Source organism: Equus asinus, chromosome X, assembly GCF_041296235.1.
Source record: "Equus asinus isolate D_3611 breed Donkey chromosome X, EquAss-T2T_v2, whole genome shotgun sequence".
In the NCBI taxonomy this organism is placed as follows: domain Eukaryota; kingdom Metazoa; phylum Chordata; class Mammalia; order Perissodactyla; family Equidae; genus Equus; species Equus asinus.
The window spans coordinates 11958357-11972724 of NC_091820.1; the positions used below are offsets into that span (position 1 = coordinate 11958357).

At 44.0% G+C, this 14368-nt stretch overlaps 1 protein-coding gene across 2 annotated transcripts in view; it reads left to right on the top strand.

Moving 5' to 3' along the window:
- Positions 1–241: 241 nt before the first annotated feature.
- Positions 242–14368, top strand: part of LOC106841575 (carbonic anhydrase 5B, mitochondrial) — a 38752-nt gene continuing 24625 nt past the window's right edge. Inside the window, exons 1-2 of one of the 2 annotated variants that reach the window (XM_070501825.1) lie at positions 242–423; positions 10559–10753. In XM_070501825.1, the coding sequence (XP_070357926.1) occupies positions 10612–10753 (142 nt within the window). In that variant the 5' untranslated portion in view covers positions 242–423; positions 10559–10611. The remainder of the gene's footprint in view (positions 424–10558; positions 10754–14368) is intronic. The other variant, XM_070501826.1, reaches the window with a different exon arrangement.

The following is a 14368-nucleotide window of genomic DNA, read 5'->3' on the forward strand; positions in this document are numbered from 1 at the left end:
TAAGTCCTATAAAAGTGGCTTCTATGTTTTCCACCCAAAAATATTTCTACTAATCAAATCAAGAAATACTTTTCCACCCATCAACCCCTTGCCACATCTTCTCTAACTTGCTCATCATTTCTTGTCACATCCAAACCCGAGCGGAGAGCAGGGGCGTAACCAAAGCGGAGGGGCGGGCTCACGCAGAGCTCAGGGGCGAGGCCCGGGTGAGGGGCCTGGCTGTGGCGGGAGGGGCGTGGCCAGGGCAGCACGTAAGGACGTGGAGGGAGCTTGGCCCTGTCATATGGGAGAGGCCTAGATGGGTGGGGCGTGGCCCAGGCTGCGGGGTGTGACCAGGGGCGTGGCTATGATGGCAGAACGGGCAAGCCGCGGGTACCGGGACTGGAGCGAACCTTAAGGTTCGTGCTCTGAGGAAGCCCTCAGGTAAGGGCGGGCCGAGTGGAGTGGGGGCCACAGCGCGGAGAGGCTGACTCGGGGAGGGCTGGGACCCTTCTCACACTCTGCCGTCCTGCCACGCCAGGTCTCAAAGCCGGGACAGCTGTTGGTCCTGCGAGCCGGGATCCCCACGGGGCGCCCAGGGGAATAGGGAATCCAGTAGGTCATCGCCCCCGTGCTCCTGGCAGCCCTCTTTTGCTATGGGAGTCACCAAACAGATAGCTGCACCTCCTTTAGGGTTATTTGCACTTGATGGGAAAACAGCTGTCCTGGGGAGTTTGTCGCGGGGGGCTGGGGGCGTGTGGGCAGTTCCTTAGGAGGGAGTGTTGTTACGGGTGGTTGGCTGTGAATAACTCAAGAAAGTCCAGCCTGCTGTGAAATAGCTGGAGACAGGGCTAAAGGCTACAAATCTGAGATTGCAGTTCTAGAAACTAAGGCGCGGCAAGCTAGACTTGGGTCTGCCTTGTATTTCTAACCCTGCCTCTGACTATGCCAGGGTCTGTGGATGGAGTCACAGCCTCCCCCAAGGCAGGGAATCAGCATCACAGCTGTGTCACGTGGACAAATCTGAGCCTTCCTCATTCCGCAATTCCTTCTGGTCTTTTTATTTTGTGCCCCGCCCCAGAACTGGGGGAGACTCTCTGAAGTACAAACATTGTTGATGGTTGAGTCTTTGTGGCATTCAGTGTTAAACGCCACTGCCTTGAGGCTTGATGGCAACTCGTTAACATTAATGTAAGTGTCCTCCCCTCCCTTGTGTTTTCACAGGGAAAGTTTGAGAAATATATGTTCACGTGTACATCTTAATTTGGATAGAACTTATTCTCTGCTAGCCGCTGAAACCACAGTGATTTCTCCTTCCCATTCTTCCTTTACTGACAGTCTGGCCATCTCTACTCTGCTTTACAAGCCTTGCTGGAATATGGAAAGGAGTAGCCAGATTTCTCTAGAGAGGGAAGCTGCCCCAGACCCTACCCCTGATCTGCCCCTGCACAGCCCTCACAACGGTCACTGTTCTCTGATATGTTGGAAATGGAAAACCTTTCAGCCATCCAGGGCCTTCAACCTTTACTCAGATAATTTTTACCTTAGTACCAGGGCTGAAATTCACCCAAAGGGCACCATTCCTGTGCCTGTACATACCTGGCCTGCTCTCCCTGGAGCCAGGCAAAAAGCTGTGACCACTCACAGTTGGAACACAATGAAGGCTGAGTGAACTGTGAGTGGAATGAGTGAAGAGGAATATTGCGGAATTCTGATGGAAGGAGGAAAATGCATTTCAGCTCATTGGTGGCACTGGGCCAGTTAGCTGCAACACACAAAGCAGTTACTAGAAATGCATTTTGAAGCCTTTGGCAGCCCAGATTGGGATCATGCTCTCAGGGAAGAAGTGGGTGAGAGGAAGAAGCTCAACTTTCTCAGTCAAGACATGGCAGCATAACCTTGAATTTACATTTCAGGGAATTGCAAAAGGCTGGTGGCTTCCTTTGGAAATCAGGAGATGAGAAAATGGAAGGTCAATTTGATGAGAATCAAGGAATTTTTGTTTCAATGTAATTGTAACCTTTAGTCAGAGTACTGGGGTGTGTTTTTTTTTTTTGCTGTCTGTTTTGCAAACACATAAATGTTAATCAGGCAGAGTTCAAACTACTTGTCATTTAATAAATACATGATTTTTGAGTTATTCTTTAAAGGCTTTCAGAATCTTTTCTTTTTTCACACATTTCTAAGTTTGCAAAACAGCAGATAAGGGACTTGTTAGTAAAATCCAAGGACATACATAAATACTTATAACAGCTAAGGCACTTAGCACAGAACACTTAGCTCTCCTGGGGCCCATCCAGCCTGTGGTCCCTTCTTTAAGGACAGAAGTAAGGACAGATTTTCTCTGAAATCTGGTAGTGCACGCTACTAGTTCATTGTTATATACTATGTTTGATTATGTTTGTATTATATTTGTCAAACATTATTTGTGGTTTCACAAGCTTGGGTATTATGAGATCTGTGGGTAAGTTTAAATAACCACCTCTCGATAAATTATAACTTTCAGTGTAACAGAGGGGATTGACTTTAGGCTTTAGCATAAACAACATCTTGTATTGTTGTTACCTGCACGTTGGGTTCTTGTCATCCCCCAGGATGGAAATCAAGGGAGACAACAAACAGGAGTAGAGTAAAAGTTTATTAGCTTGTGCACAAGGGAGGCAAAAGGGATCCCATGCAGAAAGGAAAGGGACAGGTGACTTTCTCTTCAGGAAGTGGGGTTGTGGGACTTTTATTAGGCAAAGGTTGAGGAGGAGTGCCTTGTCATGGCATGCAGAGGTGGGGCTGTGCTTGCACCAGCACTGTCATGTAGCATGCTACTACGTGTGAAACATGTATCATCAGCATGCTAACTCTCCACCCATGGGTGAGATTTTTACTATGCTAATGGGGCTAGGGTCACCTTCAGTGGACTCCTGGGTGCTAGGGCACATGCATAAATAGGGAAAAGTCCTCAAACTGTGGAATTTGGATCTTGGTGGCCTTTATCTGATTCTTCCTAGGTTGTGGATTGGTTAGAGGCCTTAGGTTGTTAGGTCTGGGGCCTTGCAGATGGCCCTGTCTCATTAGGCTGGTTCCTGTCTCTTTCCGCCCTGAGAGATTTTATCCTCCTTAATCTTAAGCATCATGGGCAACGGTCTCTTCTGAAGCTACTTCCTGCTGACAGGGGACATTGAGAAGGGGGCCCTATATCCAGGAGAAGTAAAAATCTTTTTCAGCTTGTTGCAGGGTCCAGTAGGAATGAGAATGAGGACCAGGTAGGTTAGCTCTTGGAAGTGGCTGGAATCCTTGCATGACTATCAGTTTAACATGGAATTGTTGGAGCCTAGAGGACTCAAACTTGACAAGAAGATTAAAACGACATGGACCAAAAATTAATAGGAGTATGATGATTACCAGGGGTCCCAAGAAAGGAAGGAGCCAGGTGAGGAGTGGCAGGGCATCCTTGATCAGTGACCATGCCCAATTGGGGTCTGTTCCTTGCTTATATCAGTGAAGCCAGGACACTTGTTCATAGATTTCCCAGATGTTGATCTCAACCTTCCCTGAGTTATTAACATAAGTAATTTCTAGTGAAAAAAAAAGAAAAACACGGTTACTGGTGGGAGCAAATTATAAACCAGTTTCTGAGCTCAGGGAGCAGTCAGCCAAAAAGATTTCTAGACGTCAGAGTTGAAGCATCTTTTATAGCTTGAAATCTCTCTGATGATGTTATCGGGTGTCCAGGTATCTTTCTGAGAGACTTACACAGCAACAGACATGAATTTCTCTTAAGTTTATATCAAGTTGTCCAGCTTCAGTTTTCAGGGCTTCAGGAAAAGAACAGGTTTAGTTCTCAATGATTCCAAATGAAAGTGATGGGAAAAAACTGAAAATGTTAGTTTGGAGATTTGTAGCCAGATATTTCAGGAGACTAGAAGAATTCAGGATCTGGTCCAGTTTACAGATAGAAACCTCAAAGACAATTATCAGAACTAGAACCTAATATCCATGAATGTGTACTATAGTTTCTATTGAAGCATAATTTTTCTCTCTAAAATCACTTTCATTTTTACCAAAGATAGCCAATTAAGACTCATTGGTTTCAAAATAAGTCTAGTTTCAATAAACTTGGCCCAGTTATTTACATAAGTATAGCAAGAATAGCAATTGATTATATAGGTTCTTTCAAATCTGCTTTGCTGGAACTTTTTATAAGGAATCTCAGATTGAACTTTAAAGGCCTCTCGAGTCCAGGCCAAGCAAAGCCAAGGACTTGTCAGACTCCACCTGCAATACCTACAAATCCTTGAGGTTCCTTGCACCTGCCAGAGGAGTGACTTTTTTTGCTCACCCAGTAAGGTTGCTGGGAACTCTGTAAACAAGGTACCAGGCCAATATTTCCAAGTGGCTTCATTCCAGAAAGTCAACCTTTATTCCTCTAAAGCTGTCTTGTCATATCTAAGTCTGTATGTTTCCCTCAAATATGACATTCTAGTCAAAGCCTTGGTAATATAACCAATGTTTCCAATTGTGTCCTGTTATAAGGAGAACAGAATCTTATTGAACTTATGCAAATAACTATATTGCCGTGAAAACAATACTCACTCACTAAAAGTTTCCAAATTTTGGAGGGATAAGGTAGGGAGAGAAAAATAAATGTTTTGGTTCTGCTTACAAAGGTATAATTTATCAAATTGCTGTAAGTCATAGTTAGCATGAGAGAAGAGAAAAATATTTCCTTAAATCTGAAAAACACAGAACATTAAAAAAATTGACAATATTTCAAATGAAAAATCATAAAAATTATAATCATCCTCATCAGTTCATTCTGTCCTGTGTGATCAATTCCTGATCTTAATCTTCTGTCAGCAGTTTCATGAAGTCATCAATTTCTCTGTTAGAGTTCTGTAATTTAATGTTTCAGTATTTTATCTTATTTAAAAAATGACCCAGATATTCAATGAGTTTGTTTTTTTTTTGAGGAAGATTAGCCCTGAGCTACCTACTGCCCGTCCTCCTCTTTTTTGCTGAGGAAGCCTGGCCCTGAGCTAACATCCATGCCCAACTTCCTCTATTTTCTATGTGGGACGCCTACCACAGCATGGCTTGCCAAGCGGTGCCATGTCTGCACCCGGGATCCGAACCGGTGAACCCTGGGCCGCCAAGAAGCGGAACGTGCGCACTTAACCGCTGTGCCACCGGGCCGGCCCCTCAATGAGTTTTTTATTGTTTAATTTCACCTAGCAAAACTTCAAAGTTTCAAGTTACCAGAGAGATTTTGGAAGTTATCTTAAATACGCAGTCATAACACATAACTATTGTTAAAAAGTTCACTCAATACTCTTATCTTTTTCAATCTATTTAGTTTAATTGTTCCCAAGAATTACTTAGATTGTCTATAAAGACTTTGAAACATTAGACAAAATAAGTTATCATCCTGAGCCATTATTTTGCTGACAAATTTGTAAGAGGGGTAACATGGGCTTGTTTGACTAGTAAACCCGGGCTGTACGTCTGCATCATATCCAGTGCTGCTAACTCTGGGGACGTCTCCATTTTAATCAAACCAACCATCTTAAATAAGCTTTCAGTTACCAAAGATCAATTTATATCATGTTAACTTAAAAGACCTTTGGGTTAGTTTCTGTTACATTTACAAATAATTTATATAAGTGCTTGCTTTAAGCAAATGGAATAGAGCACTTTAAAAATTATACCATCTGGAGGTAAAATATCACACATATTTAACATACATATAGGCACACATACATAGAAACTACACAGCTATTATTTTAAAATTACTGCCATGAATCAGGTATAGTAATACAAAGCTCCCTAGTTAGGAATCCAAATTTTGTTTTAAGCCTTTATACTAATATCTGTGGAGAAGACACTCAGGATGCTAGATTCTTGGCAAGAGCACTTTTATGGCCGTTTTTCTTGCTTTTTCCTTTTTTTCCCTTCAGTCCTAGGAATTAGTGATGGGCTAGATATTCCTCAGAGGATTTGCAAGCTCTTTCAGATAAGGGAAATGGGGGGAACCTGAACTGCCTCTAGAGCTTCATTTCCAGTCTTGCAAGGATTTTCTAAGGACAATTGCTCTTGATTTCTCAGAAATTGGGTTGTAACTTAAATGACGTTGTAGGTTAAACTGCCTGTCCAACTGCATCACAAAGGCACAGAGAAACCATTTAAGTTTTCTCCAAGATGGAGTTTCTGGGGCATAACACATGCAATTGAAAGTGTTTCCAATTAGTTAAAGTGCACCTGAGGGGTGAGTCTCCCGAGATGCTTGGGGCGTTCCCCATGGCAGTAAAGCTCGAGTCTGACTGACAGTGGGCCTAGAGAAGGGTGCAGAGCCCGACTGTGGGTGTCAGTATAGTTGTAAGATTTAGTCAAGTCCTGCTAGCCCAGGTGCTTAGTCCCTGAGCCAGCACCAGGCAAGCCAGGGAGGCAAGAGGCAAAGGCCTGGAGCAGACCAGAGGCCAGGGCTCCTAGTGCTGGGGTTGATAGTTAAGGTCCTTGGCGAAAGGTTTTCAAGTTTCAATTTTACAAAAGGTCCAGTTCTGCTGCTTGGGTCCAGCCCCAACTTAACCTCGACTTGGTCCTAACAGAGGAGGTGACAAATGAAAAAGACAAAGAAGGGAAAGAGGTGATGAGGCCTCACCCTCATAGCCTTTTTCCAAAGGTTATCAAGATAAGGGTCACACAAACAACAGTTCCCAGGCAGGACAGTTTACAGAATAGATTACAGGCCTCCCATTCCCATAACTGACTCAGTAGGCCCCTAAAATGCTCAACAGGTTCTTGACAGAAAACAAAATAGGATCCCAGATGTCAGTCAAATGACTTACAGAGGGGCCAAGCTGGAATCACTCCAGGTGCCCAAACAGATTAACAGAAACCAGGACCGCCAGGAGAGGGCACCTCACTTGGGGTTGCTGGGGTGATCAGGTCTGGAAGAGGAGAGCGCCCACAGGTGGAACTCGGAGTCTCCCAAACCAGAAAAGCGAGATTGTCAGGCTAATGACTGACCCAGGGGCTCATGGTGCCCCTGAAACCAGAGGAGAGAAGATACTCCGAAAGAGGATAAAAGATTGAAAGAGAGAGAAGGAAAAGAGGGAGACTTTAAGAAAGTTGGTTGGACTGGAGAGCGTTGGACCCTCTGAACACTGGAGTCCAAAACAGGTTAGGCTGTGGCCATTTATGTCCACATCTGAGCAGCCAGGCCAGTCTGGTGCCAACCTGTCCAATCTTCGACCGGGACTCAAGAAAGTCCCTTCAGGGTCACCGAAATGTTACTGGTGTACTGGGTCCTTGTTGTCCCTCAGAATGGAAATCAAGAGAGACAACAAATGGGAGTAGAAAAGTAAAAGTTGATTAGTTTGTGCACAGGAGAGGCACAAGGGAGCCAGTGCAGAAAGGAAAGGGGCAGGTGACTGGCTCATTAGGGAGCAGGATTGTGGGGCTTTTATTAGACCAAGGCTGGGGAGGAGGGCCTTGTCATGGCGTGAGAGGTAGACTTGTGCTTGCGGCTGCGCTGTGGCATGTATCATTAGCGGGCTAGCTTTCCAGCCCTGGGTGTGATTTTTACTATGCTAATGGGGCTAGGGTCGCCTTCAGTGGACTCCTGGGTGCTAGAGCGCATGCGTAAGCCCAGGAAAGTCCCAAAACTGTGGAATTGGATCTTGGTGGCCTCTATCTGATTCTCCTAGCTTGCAGATTGGTTAGGGGCCTTATCATTTTAGGCCAGGGGACTTGCAGATGGCCCTGTCTCATTGGGCTGGTTCCTGTCTCCTTGTTACAGGTGTTGTAGCCTAGCATTAGCTAAATTGAGTTTCTGTTCATTTGGATTTTCCGGGAAGCCTGCTCGCCCGACCTTCCATGCTCGGTTCCGTCCTTGATTGCCTTTGACTGTTCCTTCACCATCTCTTGGCCTCCTTAATCACTCTCTTTTGTCAGCCCCCCTCTATACGCCCGTTACTCCTGGGGAGAGGAGATTTTCCTTCTGTCTCTAGCCTCATGACCTCTCCTGAGCACCAGAGCTGCACTGCCGACTCTCTCCTAGACTTCTCCCCTCGCCTGCTCTCTTGGCGCCTCAAATCCAAGGTGGTTAGCAGTAAGAGTGCCATCTTCCCCTTCCCACCTGCTCCTCGCACCAGGTTCTGCCTCTCTGTTCAGGGATCCGTCCTCATCCTACCACCAGCACCACTCCAGCTGTAAAATCACAAGGCCTTCCTCATCTCCTGTCCTTTTCTGTCTTCCAGTTGAGTGCCAAACCCTCTGTTTTTTACCAAAATGGTGATCTCTTGAATACAAAGTACCTTGTACATCTCTTTTGTCACTGTCTAGTCCAGTGCTTCATAGTCTCTCACTTGGATTATTGGAGTTTCATTTTAAATTCCACATGCCCAAATCTGAGCTACTGATTTCCCGCCCAAAACCTTTCCACACACTGTCATCCTCACCTCAGTTCATGGCAACTGCATCCTTCCAGTTGCTTAGCCCAAGAATCTTCCAGTCATCCTTGACTCCTTCCTTTCACGTCTTATGGGGTGTATCTCCAAGATATAGGTAACACCCAATCACTTCTCACCACGTCCACTGTGACATCCTTAGTTCCAGCGCCAGGACTATCCTGAATGATCTCTCTGCTTCTTTCCTGCCTCCCATCCCAGTCAGTTTCTAGGAGGGCGCCCTGAATGATCTTTTAAAACTGCAAATCAGATTCTGTCCTGCTGCACACAAACTCCGTTGTGTCCTCATTTCACTTAGAGCAATGGTTTGCAATCAGAGGTGACCCCTCCTTCTCCAAGGGACATCTGCAATGTCTGGAGACATTTTGGTTGTCACAGTTGAAGGGAGGGTGTCACCGGCATCTAGTGGGTAGAGACCAGGGATGCTGTTAAACGTCCTACAATGCACAGGACATCCCCCAAAACAAAGAGTTTTCTGGTCAAAAATGTCAACAATGTCGAGGTTGAGAAACTGAGTTAGAGAAAAAACCTCTACAGTCACCTAAAAGTCTGCTTGATCTGGCATCTGTTACCTCTCAACCTCATCTCCTACTACCCTCCTCCTGGTTCACTCCATTCCTGCCATATTGGCCTCTTTACTGTCTGTTGCATGTGCCAGACAAGCTCCTGCCTCAGGGTCTTTGCACAGGCAATTTCCTCTGCCTGAAATACCCTTCCTCCTGATATCCATATGCATAACTAATTCCTGCACGTCCTTCAATCCTTAGCTCAAATTTCACCTCACTAAGCTTCCTGTGAGCGATTTATTTAAAAATGCAATACCCCTTCCCATTGGCACTCCAAATTCACCTAACCCTAACCCTAATCCTAATGTGGTCAGGGTAGGCTTTGAGGAAGTGACGCTGGAGTGGATCATCTGAGGAGAGGGTAGGAATTAACCAGGCACAAATGGAGGTTGGTCAAGGGAAGGAGGAGCTTCTGCACAAGCCCTGAGGCTCGAGGGAGCATCAGGAGTTGGAAGATCCAAAGTGCACGTGGCTGCTGTGCAGGCAGGAGCGTGAAGTGGATGTGACGCTGAGAGATCAGCAGGGCCAGGGCACAGGGCCATGCAGCCAAACCGCACTCATGGTTGCTCGAATGGTGTCCTGAGCAGCTGTCTGAATGCATCTCAAGTAATCACTCTAAACTCTTTGAAATTTATAGTGGAGTGAATGTATAATCAAGAAAAAAAATTGTTTTTTCATTTCTGATCCTGTTTGCTCACTTATAACAAGGAAAGGAGTTTTCAGGAAAAGTGGATAAAGCAATATTGGGTGGGAGAGGAGAAGCATTCAAAGTTAATATTACCATGATTTCAGAACACTGTAGTGAATGCCTTACAAAGCATCATCTTCTGAGAATTTCACTGTGAACACGTGAGGGGTAGAGGGGTCATCAGTGCAGTCATATATTAATATTCAAATTGAATCTACCTGTAGAGTAGTTCAGGATTACCCTTCTCCATTTTCCCCGGGATTCAGGGACATAGCATTACACCTAAAACTGGCAAAGAGTCACAGAAAATATTTAAGCTTAGATTTCAAAACCGCCCATGACTATTTTGGCAGAATGTATCTTGGGGCTTTTTTTTAAGCAATCCCAATGCAGATTGATTTTTTTTATTCAGATTGCCTGGAGGGAACTTTAATCTTTGGTTACTTCTTACATATAAATATGCTGGACAATTAATTTGGATTTCAGGGAGTAAATGTTTTCTTGTTGTTTTTTTTTTTAAAAAAGAAACTGTAAACAGTCTTTTCATTCTTGTGGATAAAGAGAATCATTTCTCTGGACCTCTACTATTTGCCACCCCAAAGGGAAGGCAAGGCGCCTGAGTCAGTCATCCGGATCCTGCCAGTGAGGTGACCAATGAGTTTGAGGAACAAGACTGAATAAACTATTCACTCTCATTTGGGTCTCCCCGTCCCACCCGTCCCACCCGTCCCCCCCCCCCCCCCCCCCCCCCCGCCCCAGCCCCAGGTATACTAATAATCTGAATGTTGTTGTCCTACTTAGAGGTTTCCACATGCTGTCAATCTCTGTTGTTTACAGCTTTTCCTCCTCTGTCCTCCTGCCTCTAGGTTATTAGATTCCTGCAAGTTATTTGGGAACTGATCAAGATTTCAAGCTAAAGATGGAGTTAATGAATCGTCTGAGGGCCGTTCTTCAAGCCTCTCCATGCAAGTCACCGTGGAGAAGATTCCAGATCCCGAGGTCCATGCCAGTGAGGCCCTGCAGCCTCTACACCTGCACTTACAGAACCCGGAACCGAGCCTGTGAGTACACCACTGCCTTAAAGACAGCGAAAGGCTGGTTGTTTCCTAAGAATCACGTGTGTGTTAAGTGTTTGCGGGTACTATGTCAGTGGCATTCCAGAGTGGGATTATATGCCATAAGAACTGAAAATAGCTACTTGTTTCTCTATTTGTCTTCTAAAATGTGGAAAGTTCTTTTTTTCCTAGCTTTATTGAGATGTAATTGACATTTAACATTGTGTAAGTCTAAGGTGTGCCATGTGATGATTTGAAACACACACGTATTGCAAAATGATTGCCACAGTAAGGTTTAGAAAGATCTTTTCTTGACCAATTTTAATATGTTAGAATGATGTCATGCAGAAGGAAGACAAGGGAGATGTCCCGGTTTCAAATACTTTGGGACCTGCTCTTTACTGTTTGTTGTTAGCAATAGTCTCCTTACTAATGTTGATCCAGAAACTGAGAATTATTTCTTTGAATCTTAACGTTCTGGAAGTTGCATATTAATGTTTGCAAGCTCCATAGTTTCATGCTCTGGAATATTTCATCCCTAGTTACAAATTGCAGTTACTTCTAGCTGACCACTTTGCCACGTGTGTGCTCTGCTGTAAACGCAGAAGAACAAGTGAGGCAGCAGACGGTCTTCCCTGGAACCTCTTGATCTCCTTCCTCTCCTGAAATACAAGTTACCGTCCATGTCCATGTGCAAGGATTCTCCACCGAGACACTGCTGACTGGGGTGTGGGTCATTCTGTGTTGTCAGGGGACTGTAGTGTGCGCTGTAGGATGTTTAGCAGCATCCCTGGCCTCTACCCACTAGATGCCAGTAGTACCCCCCACAGCTATAATAACCAAAATGTCCGCAGACATTACCAAATGGGCTCTGGGGGACAAAATTGCCCCTGGTTAAGAACCAGTGAGATGATAAGTAGATAATGTGTGTATTTGTGGAGAGATGAGTCTGAGTTTGTGGAGAGATGAAATGGGTAAGTATAGCAGTAAAGAGGAATTTTTTCATCTTTTCAATTATTTTAAGGGAACTGACACAATGTGTTCAAATGTTGGCTTCCTTCTAGGTCTAGGTTTCTGCACTTTTTCTCTTTGGGTTTGCTCTCTTTTGACCCCATATGCACATAATTAAACAAATAGTTAAGAAAGGAATGCTTGTAAATTAGTAATACTAATCTAGCTAAATCCAAGGACTTGAAGCTGCTCCATAAATATATTTTTATTGTAAGTTTACTTTGTTTCCTCTAACATTGACTCATTGAAATGAACTGGCCAGAGTCATAATAAATTTCTGGTTGCTGGGTGTGGCTTCCTACCAGCAGGCCCACATCCTACTTGGACTGGCTCATTTTCGATGCTGGCACTTTGCGGTCTAAGGCTTAAAGTGGAAAAAAATAGTCATATTTAGCTAGTGACTAAAGTTTTACTTTTTTTTAACAGGAAGTTGAAAGTTAAAGGTCTCAAATCCAATATGCTTGTCTTTTGGATAATTTGCTCCTTTTAGTGTTAACAAAAACAAAAAGCAGTGGTGGCTTGGGGATGTGGGGGCTTCCCTTGATTAATTTTCCACATCAGATGTTCTTGTTTGTAAGTTGCTAAGAAAAACAAGTGCCAGTCATAATTTGATTTTGTTTTTGGCAATTTCACTGCCCCTCCCTGTTTTCACTGAGGAGAATATCATGGTCTCTGTACCCTGGGCCACTGAGCATATCCTGTTCCTAAATCCCAGAGGCTCATCTGAGAAGTCTGACAATATTCTTTGTTTCTGGAAGCTCAGTACCCCAGCAGAAGGCCCAGTGTACACTTGTGACCAAGAATGACCCAAGATTGAGAGAGAGAAAAGATAACGTCTATAGGCCTTAGCTAGCACCTGCCACACAGTGAGGACTCAGTGTTGGCAGCTACTTCTGCTACTATGATTGTTAACATCATCGTCTTTATCGCCATCATAGGCTCAGTGCCTCCCTCACATGTCTTTTACAAAGGGTAACTTCTATTTGGTTTTCAGAGTTTCTCCTATGTCTGCTGTTTCTTAAAAATAACCAGCCTAAAATAATCCTTATGCCAAAGGCACATATTTTAGAGTGATAAATTCTGCTCCCCTACAATGGATGCATGTCGTTATACGTTTGTCCAAACCCATAGAATTACAATACCAAGAGTGAATCCTCATGTAAACTATGGACTCCAGGTGATTACGATGTGTCAGTGTAGATTCCACAATTGTAACCAATGTCCCACTCTGATGGGGGATGTTGATGACAGGGGAGGCTATGTGTGTGGGGGCACAGTGTGTATATGGGAAATCTCTGTACTATAAATAAATAAAGTCTTTTTAAAAAATTAAGCATGAGATTTAGATCATAAGAAAATTAATTTAATAATGTTAATTCTTAATTTAATGAAATATAAAGAATATCATCTAGAATGGAAGTGGTACATATTTATTTGTTATTATTCCAGTAATTCTTAATATTCATGATCTCTCTACTTTTAGAAAGAAGAGAAACATTTCTTTTTAGGATAACTTGGAATAGAATGGCATTGTGTAAAATGTAGCTAACTACTAGCCCTAATAAGTATTTACCTGTAAATTTATTATTTATTTTTTTAAAGATTTTATTTTTCCTTCTTCTCCCCAAAGCCTCCCGGTACATAGTTGTATATTTCAGTTGTGGGTCCTTCTAGTTGTGGCATGTGGGATGCCGCCTCAGCGTGGCTTGACGAGCCATGCTAGGTCCACGCCCAGGATCCGAACCTGCAAAACCCTGGGCTGCCGCAGCAGAGTGTGCCAACTGAACCACTAGGCCACAGGGCCGGCCCCTACCTGTAAATTTAAATTCATTAAAATTTTATGGCCAGAAGTGCTGAGCACTTACCATATTAGTCCTTTCCATCATCAGAGAAAGTTCTATTTGACAGTGCTGATCTATATTATAACTGAGCTGTGTTATAAAGTTCTTCTGTCATTCCTCCAGTTAATTTTGAAGAACAATAGTATCGAGAGGCTTCTTTTGCTGTTTCTTCACGAAAAGACTCTGCTCATTCCTAAATAATCTAGACTCAGGATGCCCCAGATTGGGTCTTTCATTAACATCCAAATAACCTTGAGAAACATTGGGAAGATCAAGAGCCCGCTGGAATTGTATTAAGGGCCTCAGGGGAATCTGCAGGTACAAGGAACTGACAAATAGCCCTGAACTGACCACCAGGAAGCTGCATGTGTATGCTGTGCTTATCTGGGCTCCGCATCAAGGAGCCTTTTACAGCCCTGATGCTCTGAGAAGACAATTTGTGATTCTGTGATCATCCTCAGCAACGTCATATGGAGGGTCCCTGGGTATCCTGTCACTGCGCTAAGCCCTAGGCCTACCAGGATGGTCTTCAGTTAGATGAGAGAACAGCGCATCTCAGGAAAAAGGACGGTACAGGGCAAGGCAGGGGAGAAAAAGCTCATGAGGGTATAGAGCAACCATGTCCAGGAGATAAGTAATGTGAGCCACAAATACGAGCCATATAGGCAATTCTATATTATCTAATAACCACATTTAAAAGAGAACAAATAGTATGTCAATTATACCTCAGTACAACTTGGGGGGGAGGAAGAATAAATAAATTTAGTTG